We start from the raw sequence: 23,952 nt of genomic DNA on the forward strand, positions 1-23,952 counted from the left end.
TCAGAGATTTGCTTAACAGCAGCTAGTTGGACATAGGAAGCCAATCTCTGGACATAGTTCACTGGATTTAATAGGATAGTTTTCTAGACATGCTCTGTGACCTGTGTAGAGGTCATTTGTGCAAGGAAGGGAGAATGAAAGCTTATTATCAATGTTAAATCCTCTATTATATGCCTTCAGCCTTATAGAACCGTTAACTTCATTTATGTCAACTCACTTGGATTTACCAGGAGTCAAAAGTGGAGAAATATCTTTTTTATTTTTTCTAAAGTGCATGAACAGGCAGCAGATCAAGTCTGCCATAGCTATCTTCCCTTTCCAACTTCCCAGAGCCAGCTTTTCCTCCTTGTATTGCCAGGAAGAGGAGCCTCATGCCAACAAATGCCAGGCAGAGATATAGGGGGAGGAATACAGAAAAGTGGCTGACTTTACAAACTGCAGTGTGTACCTATGTATAGAGAGACTTTACTGACTTTACCTATTAGAGACTTTTTATATATTGACCTCTTTATATTATTGCAGTGTGCCAGTCAGTGCCATGGACTGGTGAAAGGAGGAAGGAACATTTATGAACCTTATAGGGCATATTAAGTCAGTATTATCTTTATAAGGACAGTCCTCTCACTGTATATATTACTAAGTAACAGAACAGAGCAAGTTTTCAGCCCCTTCTACCATTCCATAATGGAATAAGAATTTTGGTTCAAAAGTGGAGTAATGTTTTTGGTTCCATATTGGTCTGCATAAACATTTTTAAGAAGCTGTATACGCAGAATTTAAACAGAACCCCTCACTAGGGATGGTCCGAATCGAGTTCGGTTCGGGTTGGTACGAACCCGAACTCTCGGTAATGATTCCCGCTGTCTGCCCGCTCCGTGCAGCGGGCGGATCCAGCGGGAGGACCACCTGGAAAACTGGGATACAGCCATAGCCATAGGCTGTATCCCAGTTTTCCAGGCGGTCCTCCCGCTGTATCCACCCGCTCCACGGAGCGGGCAGACAGCGGGAATCCTGTGCCGAGCATTCGGGTTTATACGAACCTGAACCTCAGAGGGTTCGGACCATCCCTACCCCTCACCGTGAAAATGCCACCGCAGCTATTGGCATTATGTTATAGACCAAAAGGAGCTGAGCGGATAGATATATATCTTTATGGGAAAAGATTCAGTATAACTTGTAATTAATTGATTGAAATCTCTGATGTTTCCATGCTAAAGAGTCCAGTCCATTGAGTGACCCCGCCCACTGGACTCCTTATCACAGAATAATCAGGGGTTTCAATCAGCCAGTTACAAGTTATACTGAATCTTTTTCCACAATGATATATATCAATCTTCTCGATTCTTTCCGCTCTATAACATGATGATGATAGATTAGAAAGCATTGTCTTGGTGACAGTTTCCCTTTTAACGCTTAGGCCCAGATATACTAAGGGAGGCATTTATTAAGTCCGGCGTTTTTTACGCCGGACGTAAAAATGCCCCCGCAGCTCCGGCGCTACGGAGATTTATGTAGAGGCGGACCGCCTCTACATAAATCCCGTGCGCGCCGTTGCGCACCGCCGAAAACCTACGCCAGCTGAGGACTGGAATAGGTTTTCGGCGTACATTTTGGCGGAACGGATGATAAATCGCGCGGACTCTGAGTCCGCGCCCTCCGTTCCGCCCACTCTCCGCCCCTTTTCTGCCCCCTTTCCGCCCCCTGGCGTACTCGGCGGAAAGTGCCGATTTGCGAATATTTTATTCGCAAATCCGCCATTTTTGCTTAAAAAAAGACGCAAATCGGCACTTTCCGCCGAAAATCATCCATTCGCCGGATGATACATGCGGCCCTAAATCTTTCTGTTTCTCAAGAATCCATCCGATATATCACATTTTTGGCACAAAGAGTTGCATTGCAAACCATGCTTCTTTTCCAGACTTTCGAAGCAATGTCAAAGACTTGTAAAAAGTCAAATGCACCAGTTTTTTGGCACAGTTTTTTTTTCTGTATGTAAAATACCATTATTTACTATCAGTTGTATATCTGTACTGTATTCACCAAATCTGCCGTTTCCGAAGGGTATTCAAGCAGATGTTTACAACTTTAGCTATTTTTGCTAAATTTTGCCAAGTCCCACTTTATAATTTTGCCGTTGTATCCTGTGGTACAATTCCGGCTGTAGATTAGTCAAGCCCCAAAGAGCCTACTTCCAGTTTTGCCTTGAACTGGTGCTGAAATGTCAGTCTGTGAAGGTCTCTTCCAGGTAGACAGCTCTGTACTTTTACTAATATCCTTCCTGTGATGACAGTGTGTTTAAAAATTATCTGCACAGAACAAAGGCCATCAGTCTACAACCAAACTTATGAAATCTCCATACCTATTGGACGTTCATAGATTACAGATACAACACTAAACAATGTTCTACACATCCTGAAAAAAAAAAAAACACGTTGCCGTTATTGAGGAAATGACTGTGGCCAGATCTTAGTTGGAAGTCAGTATAATTATATGAAACACTATAGCTGCAATGCTTTTTTTATTTAGGTGTTTTTTTTTCTCCCTTGAGGTGCATTTGTTTGGCTCAGTTGCAGTTTTTTTTCTAACTCTGCATGCCTTAGCTGTGGTATTTTCTTACCCATTTGTGGGGCTTTTTCCTATAGACATCAATAGGTTTTTGTAGCCTGTTTTTTTTTTTTTTTTTTTTAAATCACGTGTTGCATTATTTGCAGTGATTCTGCACTTGTCTTGCATTACTTGTGCAAAAAATGACATGACGCAAAAAAATAAAAAAATTAAAACATTAAGGCACTAAAACACTATCTTGGAAACACTACAAAAACTGTATTAAAAAAACAACATTCTTTCAAGCTGAAAACAATGCCAATGCAAAAACGAAGGTGGCATTAAAGAGGTTGTCTGCAAAAAATTTACTTTTCCCCAAATATATTTTTATGATGATGTATGTGATGAGAGAGAAATAGCCGTTTGACCTACAGTAATATACCATGTGCCATATTAAGCTCAGAACAGGTGTCCGGTCAAAATGAAAAATCTGCAGAAAGCAGAGGGTGTGGGAACATAATAAAGAATGTATACTTACCAGTCCCCGTGCCCCCAGAGCCCCCCGGATAGGGGGAAAGTAAATGTTTCCCGGACAACCTCTTTTATATGATGATGTATGGGAAGGTTGGGTGAGAAAGCGGTTTGGCCAACAATAATATACCATATGCCATGTTAACCTCACAACAGACTTCTATCCAAAATAAAAATTCTGCTGAAAGCAGGGAGTTGCTGGAACATAATAAAAAATGTATACTTACCAGTCCCCGTGCCCCCAGAGCTCTGCTTCACAGACATGGACAGGTTGGCTTCTTTATTGTTTTTTAATATAACAGCAGCATAAAATCTTAGGTTTTACAGTGTGAAATCTGATACAATACAATACGGATAGGGAGTACTGTAGGGGGAAGCAATGTAGAGTGTCCCACTGATGGCTCCAGGGATAGTGCACAAGCCCTCAAGCTGTATGTGATCTGAGAGGAGGATACAAAAGCAATACAGACGTACTTACCAGCCCCAAGGTATCAACCACTGCTCGCAGAGCAGAGAACAATAGTCGGTGTCCTAGGCAATGAGCTGTCAACAATAGTGACAGAGTACAGAGCACGGCTGCAAAAGCAAGCAATTTTACTAATAAAAACATTTACACAATTGCTTACTTTTGCATTATTATTATTTCAAAAGCAGCTGATACAGTTGAAGAAATCAATGTGTATGGCAAGGAGAAACAGAACTAATATGAACCCAGAAGTAGAGTTGATATGATATGAACTGGACTCCAGCCAAGTTAAGCTATGTTCCCACGCAGCAGGTTTAGTGCAGAAATGTCTGTCTTCTACATCTGGTGTATACGCATAGAATATATTCCTGCCACAGACGACCAAACCACAGGCCAACATAGAAGTTATACAGAGTCAAATAAACTTGTAACCATAACCTTGTAATAATAATCGAATGGTGAGTGCATCATTCAGAAAATAGAAATCACCCATTTAGGGGTTAATGGCCCAGGAACAAAAATGTCAGGAATGTGTCACCTATTTTTTTTTTTTTTTTACTGATAAGAGCCAGATACTGATACATACTTTTTTTTCTAATCTGTTTCTATTTTCTGGTTGTAATTTTATTTTTAGTATTATCATAAGGGCAGTCTTCTCGCATGAACAGTTTTTAACAGCATTTAGTGATATGCTTTACATTAAGCCCCATGGACATAGACACAATGGGGGACATTTATGAAACATACAGCTGAGGCGTACGCCAGGTAGAAGGTGCAAATTCGCCCCTTCTCCTTGGCGCACACCTCCCATTAGCCTTGCACGCCCGATGGGAGGACTGGCAGAGCTTGTGGGGGGCGTGATAAGGCGGGGAGGAGGCGTGGGAGGAGGCTCGCAGGTGTAAATCATGATCAAAATCTACACCTGCTTCCAATTTCGTACGCCGGGCGCAGGTTCAGGCGCCCGGCCGGATGGATTTACTAAGAGGCGTGTGCCTCTTAGTGAATCCTGCCGAGGAAAAGGGGGCGGGGCCTAATATAAGACCGGCATACTTGTACGCTGGTCTTCATAAATCCCCCCCAATGTGCATCTCCAGATCCTAAGCACGCTCTGTGAAATCTGTGACCTGTGCAGATGTCATTCTACAGGGGAGGGGAGGCTAAGTTTCATTTATTTAATGTATCTACTGGTGTCAACTTGCTGTAGTGCTGTAGAAATCACTTTCAATCCACCTCCTCTTTATCACAGACAGAACAGAAAGTCTCAGCTTAGTTTTAAAGAGGTATTCTGCTCAAATTAAACAGCCTATTTTTACCTATCCGCAATCCTCCAGTGTTGTCCTACGCCATCTTTCGGTCCTGGCTGAAGATCCCGACTCCACTTCCAAGACGGACTCGTCTGGCAGTGACGGCCGGCTCAGATAATCACTGACTGAGACAGGACAGCCCCACAGCCAATGATTGCATCATTTTTATAACATATATCAGAATAGAAAATAAACATATACACTATGGGGGAGATTTATCCAACGTGGTGTAAAGTGAGACTGGCTCAGTTTTCCCTAGCAACCAATCAGATTCCACCTTTCATTTTCCAAAGAGTCAGTGAGGAATGAAAAGTGGAATCTGATTGGTTGCTAGGGGCAACTGAGCCAGTTTCACTTTTTCACCATGTTTGATAAATCTCCCCCTATATATATGTATAATTTTCCTTTATTTCCTGTATAATGACAGGTGATTTATCTGTTTATGTCATAGGGCCAGCAGACAGCTTTGCATAGGGCAGCCGTGGTGGGAAACAGTGACATTCTCGCCGTCCTGATACAAGAAGGCTGCGCCTTGGACAGACAGGATAAGGTATTAATAATGACATTGGGACCTGCTATCATGTGAACTTACTATAGTATGTGAACAATGCCACATTACTTATGTCATTCAGGAATACAAACCCACAGTTTACTACCATCTCTCTCAAGTGAAGACCCTATAAAATATCTTCTTGCTTTCCAAATGACAGAACTACCGTGGTAGGTAATGTATTTATTTTGCAAATGGTCAGCAGCCGGCCGCGCATCGCTATTACACGTAGCTGTGCGCGGTCGGTGGCCGACAATTATAGGTCAGAACCTATATCAATGATCAGCCGATGACAACGATCATTCGTTGATCGTTGTGTTTATTACACGGAACGATAATTGGCTGGATAGGGCCGATTATTGTCCGTGTAGTAGTACCCATACCACTGTCAATACAATATTAGTGGTTCAGAGAAGGAGACTGCAGGGGGACAGTTTCCTATCTCTGTTGCCTGCAGAGCAATATCTATGTGTGCACACTAGGACCAGAGAGAGAATGGAGTGTGGCCAGTGGATGGTGCTGCTAAAGCGAATGTACCATCAGTACATGCGCTTAAACTTTTGCACATGGATAGGACGGCACTAGCGCGGGGAAGCCGATGCATGGTCCTTTTTTTGAACCGTGGCCTGGTTCCCGCCTCTTTCTATTCCTGGGAACAGGCCAGGGGTGAAGCACTGGAGTGGGAGGAAACCCCCACCCCTCTATGATGCGGAAACCCCCACCCCTCTTTTGTTTCTAATGGAGCTGCGTCATAGAGAGGTGGGCCGCCCCCCCCCCCCCTAGTTCTTCACCCTCGGCCAATGCCCTGAAATAGAACCTTTCTGTGATTCAACACTGGTTTCCCCGCGCCGGCGCAGTTCTATCCATGTACAAAACTTAAAGCAAATGTACTGATGGTACATTCGCTTTAAGGGACTGACAGCTTTATGTTAGATGAGTACTGTGGCTGTCACTATTGTTGAGGCAACTTGAGTATTAAACGTATGTTCTGTGTTCACGTATCTTTGCTCTCTTGTTAACGAGGATGCACCATCAGGTACATCCTCTTTAATCTGACCCAGGGATAGAATGGCGCCGTCACGGGAAAGCCGGTGCCTCGATCCACCGGTAACGGGTCGGGGCTGAAGCCCACTAGGTGGGCCAGCCCGCCCCCAGTGGGAGGGAATTCCCTCCCCTCTATGACGCAGCTCCATTAGAATCAATGGAGCTGCGTCACTGGAGCTGCGGGCCCACTGTGGCCCGCCTCCTGTGCTTCAGCCCCGGCCCGGTACCCGTGGATAGAACTGTGCCGTGACGACGACATTCTATCCCTGGGTCAGATTAAAGAGGATGTACCTGATAGTACATCCTCTTTAAATCAAAGTGACTTTAATCTAACCTTCTGTGACATTTTACGTGTCCTCATTGTACATTATTGCTAGGGTAAAATATGTTTAAAGGGAAACTGTCAGCAGGAAAAGACTCCACAGATTGCTTACATGGCCACAGCTATGTAAGAACTGATACTATCCATACTTTTATTGTAGTTGTTCAAGGCTGCAATCACCTAAAAAAATAATTAAATGCTTCTCTAAAATGTTAGAGAGGCGTGGCCTGGGGACTCCAATGGCCTAGGCCACGCCTCCGTGACACTTAAGACTGGCAGTAAAAAACATTTTTAAGTGATTGCAGCCTAAGACCGCTACAAAGAAAAAGTAGGCATAGTATAACTTCTTACATAGCTGTGGCCATGTAAGCAGTTTGGGGCATCTATTACAGCTAACAGTTTACCTTTAATTAAATTTTTGCCATTTTTTGTGTATCTAAGATTAGACATGGCTGCAAGAATGCTGGAGGTCAATATTGTGATCTTTAATGGAGTAGTTCACCACAAAATATTTTTCTTTCATATCAGTTGGTGCCAGAAAGTGCCAAAGATTTGCAATTTATTTTTTATTCAAAAGCTTGAGTCTTACCAGCTGCTGTATGTCCTGCAGGAAGTTATGTATTCTCTCCAGTCTGACTCTGTGCTCTCTGCTGCCACCTCTGTCCATGACAGGAACTGTCCAGAACTGTAGCACATCCCTATATAAAACCTTTCCTGCTCTAGACTGGAAAAATACCACTTCCTGCAGGATATACAGCAGCTGATAAGTACTGGAAGACTTGAGATTTTTAATAGAAGTAAATTACAAATGTGTGGTACTCTCTGGCACCAGTTGATTTGAAAGAAAAACATTTGGGTGGACAACCCCTTTAACTTTGCAGTTCATTTAACTGTAGTGTATTGTTATAGAAAGACGCATTCCAATAATGTAACCAAAATGAAAATGTTAATTTAACAAAAAATTATAGCAATGTCATGTATTCCGCAGGATGGAAACACTGCCCTGCATGAAGCAGCTTGGCATGGATTCAGTCAATCCGTCAAGCTGCTTGTTAAAGCCGGAGCTAATGTTCTTGCCAAAAACAAGGTGAGAATGGTATTAAACATTTAACCATTATAACTGGATTACTTACTGACGGGTGTAGTGTCACTTCTTCATAGTCTTTCCCTCAGGGTGTTGCAGTGTCTTTATGGATTAACAAGATACTTCATATGTGTTTACTGCAAAACTGTTAATACTTGGCAATACTTTTAGTGTGCATCAGATGAATGTAATGCCATTAGTCCATATTCCACCCTTGACATTTTTAGGCTATGTTCACACACTGTCAAAGTGACTAGAGATCATCAAACACCGGAAAAAGTTAGGTTCTATCAAACTCGAACCTTCTGCATTTGATTCCCTCTGCCTTCCCGGTCGGTGGGGAAGGAGGAGACATCCCAGGGACCGCCTGGAATTTTGGGATACAGCCTAGGTCAGCGTTTCCCAACCGGGGTTCCGCGGCACACTGGTGTGCCGGGAGAACCCGCCAGGGGTGCTGCGGGATCCCGGTGGGAAATGTGCGCTGTCACTTTAAGCATCCCGAGAAGCTGCGGCCGCGCAGCTTTTCGGGATGCACAGATCACTTTGATGTTCTGCCCGCACAGTGAGCGGGCAGAACATTAAAGTGAGCATAATGTAGGAGCAGGAAGTGTCAGCGTCCTGCTCCTACATTCCCTCCTATAGGCTGCCGGCACTTCATACCTGCAGCCTATGGGAGGCCGCGACGTGACCTCTCCGGCAGGCGCCGGCCCCCGACCCCGCGGCTTGCAAGATGGAGCCAGAAGAGGAGGAGGAGAGCTGCTGCCTGCAGCCACAGCGCGGATTAGGTGAGTAGGATGTTTGGTTTTTTTAGGGGCAGAGCAGGGGGCATTATTAGTATATGGGGGCACCTCTGGGGGCATTATTAGCTCATGGGGGCACCTCTGGGGGCATTATTAGTTCATGGGGGCACCTCTGGGGCATTATTAGCTCATGGGGGCACCTCTGGGGGCATTATTAGTATATGGGGGCACCTCTGGGGGCATTATTAGCACATGGGGGCACCTCTGGGGGCATTATTAGCTCATGGGGGCACCTCTGGGGGCATTATTAGTCCATAAAGGGGCACCTCTGGGGGCATTATTAGTATATGGGGGCACCTCTGGGGGCATTATTAGCTCATGGGGGCACCTCTGGGGGCATTATTAGTTCATGGGGGCACCTCTGGGGACATTATTAGCTCATGGGGGCACCTCTGGGGCATTATTAGCTCATGGGGGCACCTCTGGGGGCATTATTAGCTCATGGGGGCATTATTAGTATATGGGGGCACCTCTGGGGGCATTATTAGTTCATAGGGGGCACCTCTGGGGGCATTATTAGTTCATGGGGGCACCTCTGGGGGCATTATTAGTATATGGGGGCCCCTCTGGGGGCATTATTAGCTCATGAGGGCACCTCTGGGGTCATTATTAGTTCATGGGGGCACCTCTGGGGGCATTATTAGTATATGGGGGCACCTCTGGGGCATTATTAGATCATGGGGGCACCTCTGGGGGCATTATTAGCTCATGGGGGCACCTCTGGGGGCATTATTAGTATATGGGGGCACCTCTGGGGGCATTATTAGCTCATGGGGGCACCTCTGGGGGCATTATTAGCTCATGGGGGCACCTCTGGGGGCATTATTCGTTCATGGGGGAACCTCTGGGGGCATTATTAGTTCATGGGGGCACCTCTGGGGCATTATTAGCTCATGGGGGCACCTCTGGGGGCATTATTAGCTCATGGGGGCACCTCTGGGGGCATTATTAGCTCATGGGGGCACCTCTGGGGGCATTATTAGCTCATGGGAGCACCTCTGGGGGCATTATTAGTAAATGGGGGCACCTCTGGGGGCATTATTAGTTCATGGGGCACCTCTGGGGGCATTATTAGTATATGGGGGCACCTCTGGGGGCATTATTAGTTCATGGGGGCACCTCTGGGGGCATTATTAGTGTATGGGGGCACCTCTGGGGGCATTATTAGCTCAAGAGGGCACCTCTGGGGGCATTATTAGCTCATGGGGGCACCTCTGGGGGCATTATTAGCTCATGGGGGCACCTCTGGGGGCATTATTAGTTCATGGGGGTACCTCTGGGGGCATTATTAGTTCATGGGGGGCACCTCTGGGGGCATTATTAGTTCATGGGGGGCACCTCTGGGGCCATTAGTTTATGGGGGAACCTCTGGGGGCATTATTAGTTCATGGGGGCACCTCTGGGGCATTATTAATTCATGGGGGGCACCTCTGGGGGCATTATTAGTTCATGGGGCACCTCTGGGGGCATTATTAGCTCATGGGGGCACAGCAGGGAATCCTACATACAGGGGGCATCCCACATTCCTAGTCGCTTTAGCGACACCAACACCAAACAGCGCAGTTACTATGGGAGCCTACAGGAGGGAGAAAGGGAAGGAAGTTGCTAGAAATGTGCGGAGCCTAAATTGTTTGTCTCGCAGGTTCTGAAGAGATGAAACGTATCTGGAAAGAATCATCATGGAGGACTGGACGGAGAGGAAAAGGGAAAGTGACGCCTCAGATCAAAGAAGACGTCACCTGTGAGTCACTGTATGACGGTTTTATTATTTTGTAGAACATTATTTAGAAGGCGTGCCGTGAGGTAATTTTTTTTCCCAAGGGGTGCCCCGAGGTGGAAAAGGTTGGGAAGCACTGGCCTAGGTAATAGGCTGTATCCCGGAATTCCAGGCAGTACTCGGGTTGTCTCCTCCTTCCCCGTGGAACAGGAAGGTATCGGGAATCAAATGCGGAAGGTTCGACAAGGTTTGAGTTCGATAGACCCTAACTTTTTCCGGTGTTCGATCATCTCTAAAAATGATGGCTTTTTCGGGGGGATGGTCGTCTTTTAATGGCAATTTTTGTATATTAATGGCCGTTGTTATTAACTAATGGCTGTTAAATGATGTCTGTCCGATAAAAATGGCTGTTATTTTGACGATATATGAACATCGCCTTAAGGGGTTATTGGTTAAGCTAACTTTTTTTTTAACGTATCGCTTAGATTTGTTTTTACTGATTGGAGCCAGATACTGGAACATCTTCTTTTTTTCTAATCTGATTCTCTTTTCTGATATTTTTTTAAAGTTGCATTTAAGCGACTCTGTACCCACAATCTGACCCCCCCAAACCACTTGTACCTTCGGATAGCTGCTTTTAATCCAAGATCTGTCCTGGGGTCCGTTTGGCAGGTGATGCAGTTATTGTCCTTAAAACAACTTTAAAACTTGAAGCCCTGTGCCAAATTGGTGTGGCCTAGAGTGTCCTTGCCCTAGGTTTGCACCGCCTCTTCTCCCTGCTCTCCTTATCATTAGCAGTGCCCCTGGGCAGGATTTCTCTTAATATCACTTGTCTAAACTCTGCCCATGGCCCTTAACTATCCAGCACTTGTGCAGTGTTCAGACAAGTGATGAATAGAAGAAATCCTGCCTAAGGCATTTCTAATTGTGAAGAGGACAGGGAGGAGGGACGAAAAGGCGGTGCAAGCCTAGGGCACAGACACTCTATGCCATGCCAATTTGACACAGGGCTGCAAGTTTAAAAGTTATTTTTTAGGACAATAACTGCATCACCTGCTGAACGGACCTCAGGACAGATCTTGGATTAAACTCAGCTATGCAACGGTACAAGCGGTTTGGGAGGGGGGGCAGATTGTGGTTACAGAGTCGCTTTAATATAGGGGCTGCCATCTTACCTAAGCTGTTCTTAATACCATTTAGTGACACACTATGGCAAGCCTCATGCCCATAGACACAATGTGAATTTCCAGACCCAGTTTTATTTATGAGCATGCTCTATGGACTCATTGCACAGGAGAGGGGGGATATATCATCATAATTATTATTATTATTATTATTATTATTATTATTATTATTATTATTATTATTATTATTATTCATATAAAATATATATATAAGCTTTTATTTTATTTGGTTTATTTACTTGTTCTCTCCATAAGGCAGGTAACACACCTCTCCATCTGGCTTGCCAAAATGGCCATTCCCAGAGCTGCCGTTTCTTACTGCTTGCAGGATCCCGTGCCGACCTAAAAAACCATGTAAGTTGGTTAGAAATTAACAAAAACTTTCTATGAAGTAGAGGCTTCTCATCTGTGATACAAGATTTTTTTCATACCAGTGTTGTTAGTTGGAAATTTCATGTACGTTTAGCCCATAATTATCCATCTGTCTGTCCATCACTCTGAAGGAGAATGGTATGGCCGGGCAGATGTATTAGCACGGTGCAGACAAGGTTATATATCAGCTTTGTCGTTCTGTATGGTAATAAGCAGTGTGTATTTGGAGGCAGCTCTTGTGAACAAGTTGTGATTTGCAGGGAGGAGACACCTGTTTACATGTGGCGGCACGTTACAATCACCTGTCCGTCATCAGGATACTACTCAGCGCATTCTGTTCTGTCAATGAGAAGAATCAGGTCAGTAAATCTTATTTTGGCATACTGCTAAAAAGGAGGTGCTGTTATTAGCAGTAATTGGTTTATTTTTATGAACGTGCTCTCTTTACTAGATTTTATCGTGACGTTGTTCCCTTTTTTATTAGAAGAAATTACGGTACATAACTTCCAGTCAGTACCCAGACCACCGGAATAATTCCTTTATTTATATAGCGCCAACTTATTCCGCAGCACTTTAAATTTTGCTTTTGATTGCTCATATTGGTTTCTGTCCCCATTAGGGCTCACATCTTATGGCCATGTTCACACGGCGTATTGTACCGGCTGTTCCGTGACCTGGACGGGTCACAGGGCGGCCGGTCTCAGCAAAGATCATCCCAGCCGGTACTGCAGTACCAGCCGGATGATTTTTATGGCCGTAGAGTTCTGATGCAGGCGCATCCCCACGCGCCCGCATCAGAATTCCCCAAAGCACACTAGGAAGCAAGCAGCCGGAGCCATAGTGTGCACTGACATGGTTTTCAATGAATAGTGGCCGCAGAAAACCGACATGTCAGTTGTTTGCGGCGCCGCTTGGGATCCTGGCCGGAGTGTATACTATCCCATAGAAGGACATGCAGCGTGTCTTTTTTGTACAAAGTACGGCCGTTGGTTGCTGATGGCAACAACTGCTGTACTTTTACGCTGTGTGAACATAGCCTATCTGTATGTTTTTGGAGTGTGGGGGGAAATCCACAAAAACAGGGAGAAACATACGTATTGTTCTTTGTAGAAACTGAACCCAGGACCCCAGCGTTACAAGAGAACAGTGCTAACCATCATTGTAATGAACTTATTTGGTGTCATTTGTGCCCTTTGCAGGCAGGTGACACCCCGCTCCACGTTGCTGCGGCTCTCAATCATAGGAAGGTTATTAAAGTGCTCCTGGAAGCAGGAGCGGACGCGGCCCTTCTTAATAACGTAAGCATCCCACTGCTGCAACTATTTTATATACATATGCATGAGGATAGGTAGGGATATTATGTGTATTTTGCTGTCACCTTGGGTAAATTATTATATACACAAGAGAGGGTATCCATTAACTCTTCGCAAAGTAGTAATATTAGTAGTAGTAAAGACTGGTGTCCATATACAGTGGTACCTCGGTTCTCAAACTGCCATGAACTTGAACAATTCAGTTCTCAAACAGTATTTTCAAGGAAAGTTTGCTTCAGAACTCAAACCAGGGTTGTCTCCTTCCCCACGGGCCGGGAAGGCATCGGAAATCAAATGCGGAAGGTTCGACAAGGTTCGAGTTCTATAGAACCTAAGATTTTTCGCTGTTCGATCATCTCTAGACACCATGCGCCTGCACTATAAAGAATGATCCCTTTGTGCACTATTCTGTTTTACATGTATTTAACTATACTGTATTGATTAAAGAGTCACTGTCGTATTTTTTTTTTCCGCAGAAATCAATAGTCCAGGTGATTTTAAGAAACTTCGTAATTGGGTTTATTAGCCAAATATGCCATTATCTGCATTTAAAAAGCCATTTTTTATGCCCCCCCTGCCTCCTCTTTTCCATCCACTGCAAAAAATCAGGAAATTGTGATTTGTTGCATCAGACGTACCCAGTCTGTTCTAGGGAGAGAGGAGGGGGGAGGTTGAAGGAGGGAGTTAGCTGACAGCAGAAAGCAGATAACAGAGGATTACAGGCATGGAGCTGGGTGAATTCTGTAATCAGAGCTCAGAGAGGTCAGTGGTGACTGTTAGAGGAGATAGAGGGTGATGGATTTGTAGATTAACTCTTTGTTGTCCTGTTTTGGTCTTTTATTTAGTTCTCTCCATAGGAGAACAATGAAGACAGGGGGGAGAGCTTCAAACTGCTTTTTCATGATAACAAATGCATTTTTCCGCTAATAAACCCAATTACAAAGTTTCTTAAAATCACCTGGACTATTTGATTTCTGCAAAAAAAAAAAAAAAAAATCACGACAGTGACACTTTAAACTGTACATTTTCAATGAAATCTACAGGTACAGTTACAGTTGTAGCTATTGGTGGATGTTGGAATCAGCATCCAGTATTAAATACATTTACATTACTTCCTATGGGGAAAAAAACTGCTGGGTTCTCAAGCAGCCTGCCGGGACAGATTGTGGTTGCCACTTTAGTTTATATTTCATATTTTATTTCATATTTTGAAATATATTAATATTGAGAGATAATTGTTTATTGAGAGGAAAGAACAGTTGATATGTGTCTGCCTGTTGCTTAGCGTTTTAGGATAACACAATCTCTATGTTCCTGTCAAGACCAGATGTGTTGATGTAAACATATTGAAGTGAAACTAAACCTCAAAGCAGTACTGTCATGTATATAAATTTTAGTTATTTTTTTATTTTTTAAGAACTATCCAATATAGATACCCCCCTGATTTTTCTATAAAATAGATTTTTTTTTTTAAGATCTCATATTGGGATCACAACACCCCCACAAACCCTGCACTGTTGTGAACTTTTTTCTTTTTGTTTGTTAAGACTTTGTAAAATCAATCAAAAGGGTAAAATCAGCTACAGACCTTCAACAATAAATGGCATACTGGAGTATAAATCCTGCAGTACAACTAACCTTGTTTTAGTTTTAGTTGCAGCATATGGATGGCATTATATTTAACCTTTTTGTGCCTCCATATAGTAGTTAGGTACTCTGTGCCTTCATATATTAGTAAGGCCCCCTCTGTGCATGTATATAGCAGTTAGGCCCCTTTGTGCACCCTATATAGTAGTAATGTCCCCTCTTTGCCCCAGATATAGTATGACCTCTCTGTGCCCCCATCTTGTAGTTAGTCCCAGTGAGTGAAACACCCTGCTGCATTCTTCACCTGACTATAACTTACCGTTATGATTTACTTAAAACTAAACTTTTGACATATCTGGGCAACATGTCAAAAGTTTATGTAAGTGACAGTACTTCTTTAACGTAATCTATTTTTAACGTATCAGAAAGATATTTTGGAGGTTTTGAAACCTATAAATATGCAATATTAAGTAGTGATAGACGCAAACATTTTTCCGTACTTTTCATTGAAAAGCAATGCAGTCGTTCTTTTTTTTATTAAAACCACCTTAGGGTCATGTCATATACTTTTAACTTATACATATTTGTGTCACTGTTCTCTAATTATGGCCGATTTTCAATATATATAGATGTGCATGTTTGATGTACTGGAGGTGGGCCTAGTGCACTGAAATCACCTCCCATTGATAACGCTCCTTGTACTATTCATGTGAGCACATCATCAATCGGCAGAGAATTCGGTGCACTGGGAATACAAGGCCCATCTCCAGTACATCAAACATGCTTTTATTGATATCTATCCAGAGGTGCTGCCAGATCAATAGGTGGTCAGAATATTATAGTAATACTACACTTCATATCTTGTAATAAATGTTCTTTAACTATTTCTTCAAGGCTCAGCTGCTTAGTTCTTCAAGGTACATTTTATTATCTGTTACATATAGTAATGATTGATCAAAGCACTAACAATATTATACTAGATGAGTCTCCAAGATGAATTGTGGCCTTATTAATAGGTGAGGGTTACAATATATCAATTCTACTTTCTGATGTCTAATGGGAAAAGTTCAAGGTCTTCTCGCAAAAAAACAGATGACGGCATTAACGGTTGAAAGCCGTGAGTCACTGGTGCTGGATATGTGCCTGCCGCAATGTGTTATTCTTATCAGTTATTTATTACCTAAGTAAATTATGCAGTGTTCTGTTAGATGACAAATACTTTCTATATATCCTTCTTTTAGGCAGGTCAGATTGCTTTGGACACAGCACGCCACCACAATAACTCAGATGTGGCTCTTCTACTCACCAAAGCCCCACAGGTACAGATTTACATACACTGGAATGTCAAGTGCTGGAATGTGTTCTCTTTTGTTGAACGTAGGCCTTGAAGCCATACATTTAAAGTCACTGATGCATTTCATGTTTATTTCTGCAAACTGCACCTACGTTTGCAATACACATCCCTCTCAATGATTTACATGACATTGTACAAACAAAATAACAAGCCAGCAGGCACGCTACTATCCACATCATGTTACCTATTACAGTATGTCTGATCTTACACTGTGTATTAAAATATGCTGTACTGTAATCATATATGTACAGTCTACTAGTGGTGTATCTTACGTTACTGTTACTGATGTATTTGGCTTCACAAATACTGCAGAGCTTAATTTATTACTAGATTTCCTGGATAAAATTGTTTAATCCACATTGTGGTTGCGCCAAGTTAAGATAATGCTGGAGGTTGACCTGCAGTCCTATAAACCCAATAGATTAAAAAAAAATCATCATGTCATTTTTTTTAGAATGAAATAAAACAAACACTCAGCCTTTCAAAGTATTTGGGTCTAGGGCATCCTAGGGCAGCACAGCATCCCATTTATTTCCTGTGCTGCCTACAGACTCAAGGAAAGAAAAAAGTTTTAACTTTCCATTTTGTCCTATGGCAGCACAAGAAACCCATAGGATGCTGTGCTGCCATTGGACTCGGGGAAAGAAAAAAAAATGGCAAGTAAATTTTAACTGTATTCCCAATGACATCAATAAGGGTCATAAGGGTTTAAGAAGGTAAACTGAAAAAGGGAAATATATAAAAGTGGGAGGAATCTCTCAAAAGTAGTGTATCTTACAAAATATAAAGGATGGTCTCTGCCTTGCCAACACATTTTATTGAAATTGAAATTATTTATTGAAATTTTATTGAAAAAGTTACGGCCTTTCTTACATTTGGACATGCATTTGTTACAATGTACAAATTCTTTCTGCCCAAAAAATTTTCTCACCCTTCAAAGATCTAACTTGGACTACGGGCATCTTATATTGTAAAAAAATTTTTTTAAAAAACAACTTTCTAAATACATTTCCTTTAATCTTTATACCCAATATCTCTGCTGTCACTTTTGGCGTTAAGGACTAAGCCCTATTTTTCATATCTCACTGGTTTTGTTTTATGTGCTAATAACTTCATAAAACTTTAACTTGTCCAAGTGATTCTGAGACTGCCTGTGTGTAACAAAGGTACTGACACAAATTAGGTAATTCACATTCACAATGGGGAAGATTTATCAAATATGGTGTAAAGTGAAACAGGCTCAGTTGCCCCTAGCAACCAATCAGATTCCACCTTTCATTCCTCACAGATTCTATGGAAAATATAAGGTGGAATCTGATTGGTTGCTAGGGGCAACTGAGCCAGTTTCACTTTACACCATGTTTGATAAATCTCCCCCAATATGTCTACAGTATGGGGCCTATTCGGCAGATTATCACTCTGTGTAATAAAGACAATGATCAGATGAGTGTGTCTTTTGGTCCATTGATTATTGGAGCGGGACGGCCGAAGATTATCTCGACCAACATTGCTGGACCGGCTTCTCGTTCTTAGCGTCCCGGGCACTATCATGGGGTTCGGTTCTTCTAACCTGCTGATAGTTCCCCTTTAATCTATCTTTTAGTAATTATACTGATAAAAATAAACCGTGAGCATGAGTTGAAACTTCACACAGAAGCAATATAAATGTCAATATAAATGGCTTCTTTACGTTCCTTAGGTTTTACGATTTAGCCGTGGCCGAAGCTTGAGGAAGAAAAGAGAGAAGCTTAAAGAGGAAAGACGGGCTCAGTCAGTTCCAAGGGAAGATATTGCAGACAGTAAGGTATGTATTTATATTAGTCTGGGGTGGTTGGAGTAGTCTGGGGTGGTTGGGTGGCAAAGAATCATTATGAGCGGTGGTTGGGGGGATGATAAAAAAGAGAATATGCTTACCACTCCTAGTGCCTGTGCTGCACCACATCACCGAGCTCCCAGACCCCATTAATTGTCATCTACTCCTGAGTTCCGGGTACGTCATGACCCAGGATTGACGTCACAGATGGGTGGGATTTAGCCCACTTAGCCAATCACTGACTGCAGTTGTGTCCCACCCCAGTCACTGACTGGCTGAGCAGGGCATCCATCAGCCGGTTCGTGATGTAGCCAGAAAGGAGCTCCAAAAACAGGTGACAGGGTCCAGGAGCGGGATACGGCTCTGTGTAGGCACTGGGACAAGTGACTATAACTTTTTTTTATGTTCCCCCACCCTGAAATAATTTTTTTGCCCCCCCCAACTCCTCCTTTATTATTTCATGACACTTAAATGGTCCCATCCTGTTCACTAAAAACAGAGATGTGCTTACTGCTATAAGTGTAATAATGTCCTGCCCGTCTAGCGCTATAAGTGTAGGAATATAAATTGAGGTTGACAGGATTGTTCACTGTCATTTTATTGAATCTTAAGTTAATTTCTATTATTGATATCAATTATTTTTGGCCATATTGAATATATGGCCATATTGAATATATTGAATATATTGTTCTCATGTCATTAAATTAAGATTTTACAACATGAAAAATAGATGTTTTTGTCATAGTGTTTTGTTTTGTTTTGTTTTGTTTTTTAAATCCTAACTGTCCTTTCAGGCCAGTATATCAGCAGCTGATGACACCCACAGTAGTGAACAAGCTGTGATCAAACAGGGCGATGGCAAAGATGAACAGCGAGCTTCTACTGCCGGAAATAAACAAAGGAAAGGAAAAAGACCAAAGCCGAAAGAAAAGGTACTGGCCACTATCATCACTGTGCTACAAATACAAAAATCTGAGCGTTACATCATACATCAACTATCAAAAAATTATTAAAGAAGCACATCACCCTCCCTGCGTTCCCAGGGCACAGCGTTATATCCATATTCCGATGCCATTCAGGTCCTGTTGGCGCCCACGTCACCTCTCCTTTGACTGTCCCAAGTCTAGAGTGCTTGTCTTCTATGTCTCTCTATGAGAGTGCTGTCATATAAAACAGGACTTCTGGTCTCTGTAGACTCAGGACAGAAAGCTTAGGGTTTTCTGTTGAATATTGATAAAAACAGTTAACTACTGTCATTTACTAGAGATTTTCTAACATACACTGCATACTTACTGCATAATGTGACCTAATTGTCTATGGTATTTACTAACTTACCACATGGTTCTTTATTAACCCTTGTGCATTTGCATAGGGCTGACTAATTTCTGCAGCTTTTTTTTTGTTTGTGTAGCTTATAGCCATACAAGCGCTAATTCAGTTAGTAAACTCTTCTAAATGATATGCAAATCAAAAAAGTGTCGCCCATTGTACAGTTAAAGCCTTGTACATGCCATGCTGCAAATGGCACTCATGAGGAAAGAAATAGTAAATACCCTCTTGTATGTGCCTGATACACTTGTAAAAGTCTGGTGCATTTAAAGATTTTACATCTTAGTTTGCACTATCTATCTGCCCAATCAGGCCGATTCCGGCAGATATCCTCCCCTGTAATAAAGACAACGGTCAACCGAGGAGCAGAGACTTTTAGCGTGGTATAAAATCATTGGCTGCTGACAATACATCGATCCTCATAATAGGGGGTGCACAGTCCATGGCTGATTAAAGTAATGAAGTAATAATAATGAATTTTAATACTTACCTGTCTACATTCCCCTGCTCACCACAGCCACCAGTGAAGCTTCTACACTCATCTCTGGAGTGACAGCTGGCTCAGCCAATCACTGGTCGGGGCGCTGTCAGTGATTGGCTAAGCCGGTGGCTGTGATAAGCAGAGAAAAGCTAGAAAGACACCAGGGAGCATGGACAGGTAAGTATAAAATTTCATTATTTGCTATATAAAGGAAGGGCTGCACAGATATTTGTTAACAATGCCCATGCAGCCCTTACTACATGATAATTGAGTCATATAATAGGCTCTGTAAGCAAAGCCGATTCTAGGTTCTCTGCTGCCTGAGGCAAAACCTAAAATGGCGCCCCCATCAGTGGTGTGTAGCAGACAGATTTTCTTTTAAATATAATACAGATCCATCTCCCAGGTATAACACCATACACTTCGTATATTCCTAGATTTCAGCTCTGTCAGACCCAACATCACCTGCAGATCAGCAGCCATTTTCTGGTGGACACCAAACCAGTCATAGCCAGAGGAGAAAGAGCAAACACAGAACATCGTCACCATCGTTCCCTCCTCATGAGGCCAGGGCCTACCAGCTGTACACTTTATACAGGGGAAAAGACGGCAAGGTTATGCAGGTAATGTCTTGTTCACTAATGCAAAGCCACAAAATGCAATTTTTTTCTGTTTTTGAACTGTACACATTATTTTATTGAAGTTTAGAGTTTATTTTGTCCATACGAGAGCTGCACCGTTATTTGCTAAAAATTCAAGGATGAATTTATTTTTAGGCCCCCATAAACGGATGTCGCTGCGAGCCTCTCCTAAATAAGCTTGAGAATCAGTTAGAGGCCACGAAGGAAGAAATAAAGGCAGAGATTGTGACTGTTCAAGATCATATGAACGCAAAACTTGGACAGATGGACACAAAAACCCAGCACCAGGTCTGACAGACTACCATCTCATTGTGTAGAAAGCGGAATCATTGTAATATCCCAGCCTCATATTCTTGGTTACATAACATTTTTGCAGTTACGGGTCCTGGACAAGCTAATGATGGAACGGATGTCTGCAGAGAGAGCCGAATGTGTCTGTCGCCTTCAGCAGCAATCTGATGTGCAAAAGAAGGAAGCTGAGAAACGTCAGGTACCCACAATCAATGTTATCCCTAGTTAAATCATAGGAAAGAAAGATCAAGCTCAAAGCATATAACTAGAAAAGCCACGTTATGGCTATGTTTCCACAATGTCCTTTTTTGGCTGTTTTTACTGGATTGTTGTCATTTAATGGAAAAATAATGGCCGTTTTTATATATGAATACCAGCTGTTGCTTCAAAGTAATGGCAGTTATCCACCGTTCAATGACGGCCTTCCAATAAAAAATAGCTGTCGTTTAAACGGTGTGTGAACATAGCCTAAAGGTGCCCGTACAAATTTCATTAGCTGCCTAACATTCAGTAATCTAAGAAATGAAGGATGGGTACTCTTCAGCTCTAAAACTATTTCTTTATTGGATATACATGAACACTGATGCGTTTCGAACCCACTGGGTTTTTAATCATGGTTTCTCAATTGCTGAATGAAAAATCTCAGTCCATGTAAGTGGTGATAGATGTTGTTAATACCTTAGCCGACATCCTGAAAGGCAATACTCCACAGATGCTACAAGTGTCATGCGTTTCTATATACAGACGCAGCACAATACATGTAGTGTCTTTGTAGTGTTCCCTTTAAGGATGCCAGCCCAGGTGTTAACAACGTCTATCACCGCGTACATGGACTGAGATTTTTCATTCAGCAATTGAGAAACCATGATTAAGAACCTTGTGGGTTTGAAACGCGTCAGTGTTCATGTATATCTAAGGCTACGTTCACATCAGCGTTTGACCATCCGGCACCATTCCGTCTACTTTTTCCGTTTTGGAGTAAGCAAAACGGAAATTGTCGGATCCGTTAAAATCCCCATAGATTCCCTTGATATATTAGTGTGCTCCTTTGCATGAAATCCGTTCAATATCCGCTTTTTTGAACGGAGGAAAAAATTGTGTTTGCAGTATTTTTCTTTCCGTTTCAAAAAACGGATCACAAACGTAAAGTACAATTCCGTTTTTTTTTTTACATTGTAGTAAATGAGGACGGATCTAAAAAGGAAGGTATTTCCGTTCACATCCGTTTGTTTTCTTCCGTTTTTGCACTGAGCATGCGCAGAAGCAGCAAGAAACCAAAGAAGAAAAATAAACTGATAGAAAAACGGATGCTGACGGATGCTGACTGATGCAAACGGATGCAAAACTGATGTACAAAAGTCAGTTTTTTTAAGCCAAAATACAAATGGACCATTAAAAAAGGATGAACATTTTGCAGTTTGCAATCAGTTTGCATCAGTCTGCTCATCAGTTTATGCTCATCTGTTAAATTAATATAGACGGATCCGTTAGAAACAAAGAAAAACGCTAGTGTGAACGTAGCCTAATAAAGAAATAGTTTTAGAGCTGAAGAGTAGATTTGATCGAACAGCGGAAAATCTTAGGTTCTATCTAACTCGAACCTTCCGAATTTGATTCCCCATGCCTTTCTGGTCCGTGGGGAAGGAGGAGACAGCCCGAGTACCGCCTGGAATTCCGGGATACAGCCTATTACCTAGGCTGTATCCCGGAATTCTAGGCGGTACCCTGGCTGTCTCCTCCTTCCCAACGGACCGGGAAGGCATCGGGAATCAAATTCGGAAGGTTCGAGTTCGATAGAACCTAAGATTTTCCGCTGTTCGATCTTCTCTACTGAAGAGTACCCATACTTCATTTCTTGGGTTACAAACCCTGGAGTCGAGGGGGCATCTGTTATGTGCTCAACATACAAGTTAATTAACCGGGAGGCATATTAAACAACCATTATCGGAGTGCTGACCATCATACTACTTAATCCTTTGGACACCATATTCAGTAAGCCATCTGCTATTCTTCCCAGCTCATCCATGCACATGCATGTTTGTCTGAGTGTGCACTTATTTTCACCGGGCAGAGAAGAATGAGTCCCTGGTACAGTTTTCCATGCTAAAGTTAATGGGTAAGAGCAGGGAAAAACTTCAACTGGGTAGGAATTGCAGTGGTATAAATACAGTGGCCCAGATTTATCACCCTGTCTGAGACAAACACGTGTCTCACTTGAGAAATAAAAGTTATGCTAGTTGCCATCTATGTGAGGCACATCATTGAGACGATTGAGATGATTTGCATGGGTCCCCGATTTGTAGACCTAAAATACAGCTCTATTTTTAGGTGTCTGTTGTGAATGAGCTGAAAACTTGGTGTTTACTAAAGATCCAAAATCTTGAGTTGAAACTTTCTGGAGATTCCAGGCCATCAAAGACAAAGCCATCTCCTTCATCATGTGAATCGACAGATCACCCTATTTCAGAGAGTCCAAACAGCAGCAAGGAGTGCAACAGTGCCGACACATCTGTCCTTCCTCAGTCCTCCATCCAGCACTCCTACCCCACCACACAGAGCAGTTTATCCGATGAACCAGCCAGAGAGCAGTCTCTTCCTTCGGAGGAAAACAGCAAAAGGCACCAGACTGCTCCCACTAAAGAATTCATGGTGTGTGCATGTAAGTTGGCCAGAATATTAATTTGATGATGCAGGCGGGGTGGACTCTATCTATAGTACTGTGATGAAAAAAAGGGAACATCTGCTCAGGGGAGTTATAAATAAAAAAGTATAGATAACATTAAAATGTAAAGTCACACTATAGTGGCAGACACTGGGCACAACAAAAGTACTTTTCTTTATTGCAAATTCCCAATCCCTAGTAGGCTTGATCGAACATCGGAAAAAGCTAGGTTCGATTGAACTCGAACCTAGCTGGACCTTCCGTATTTAATTGCTGATGCCTTCATGGTCCTTGTGGAAGGAGGAGACAGCCCAGTGAAAGCCTGGAATTCCGGGATACAGCCTATTACGTAGGCTAAATCCCAGAATTCTAGGCGGTCTCCGGGATGTCTCCTCCTTCCGCACGGACCGTGAAGGCATCAGCAATCAAATGCAGAATCGAACCTAGCTTTTGCCGATGTTCGATCAAGCCTAATCCCTAGTGGTACACACAAAAAAATGCCAAGCTTTCAATTAAATGTATTACCCCCCTAGCATATTCAAAATTATATACAATCATCATAG

The 23,952-nt window shown here is 42.7% G+C and overlaps 1 protein-coding gene across 2 annotated transcripts in view; it reads left to right on the forward strand.

Annotated features, from left to right (window-relative positions):
• The window catches only part of ANKRD6 (ankyrin repeat domain 6), a 116,226-nt gene that overhangs the window by 85,284 nt on the left and 6,990 nt on the right, over positions 1-23,952 (forward strand). Inside the window, exons 4-15 of one of the 2 annotated variants that reach the window (XM_069973573.1) lie at positions 5,297-5,395; positions 7,750-7,848; positions 11,802-11,900; positions 12,179-12,277; positions 13,118-13,216; positions 16,060-16,137; positions 17,872-17,976; positions 18,780-18,917; positions 20,233-20,418; positions 20,572-20,724; positions 20,813-20,926; positions 23,056-23,386. In XM_069973573.1, coding sequence (XP_069829674.1) covers positions 5,297-5,395; positions 7,750-7,848; positions 11,802-11,900; positions 12,179-12,277; positions 13,118-13,216; positions 16,060-16,137; positions 17,872-17,976; positions 18,780-18,917; positions 20,233-20,418; positions 20,572-20,724; positions 20,813-20,926; positions 23,056-23,386 — 1,600 coding nt within the window. The remainder of the gene's footprint in view (positions 1-5,296; positions 5,396-7,749; positions 7,849-11,801; positions 11,901-12,178; positions 12,278-13,117; positions 13,217-16,059; positions 16,138-17,871; positions 17,977-18,779; positions 18,918-20,232; positions 20,419-20,571; positions 20,725-20,812; positions 20,927-23,055; positions 23,387-23,952) is intronic. The other variant, XM_069973574.1, reaches the window with a different exon arrangement.

The sequence above is a fragment of the Dendropsophus ebraccatus genome, chromosome 6 (assembly GCF_027789765.1).
Source record: "Dendropsophus ebraccatus isolate aDenEbr1 chromosome 6, aDenEbr1.pat, whole genome shotgun sequence".
Taxonomy (NCBI): Eukaryota; Metazoa; Chordata; class Amphibia; order Anura; family Hylidae; genus Dendropsophus; species Dendropsophus ebraccatus.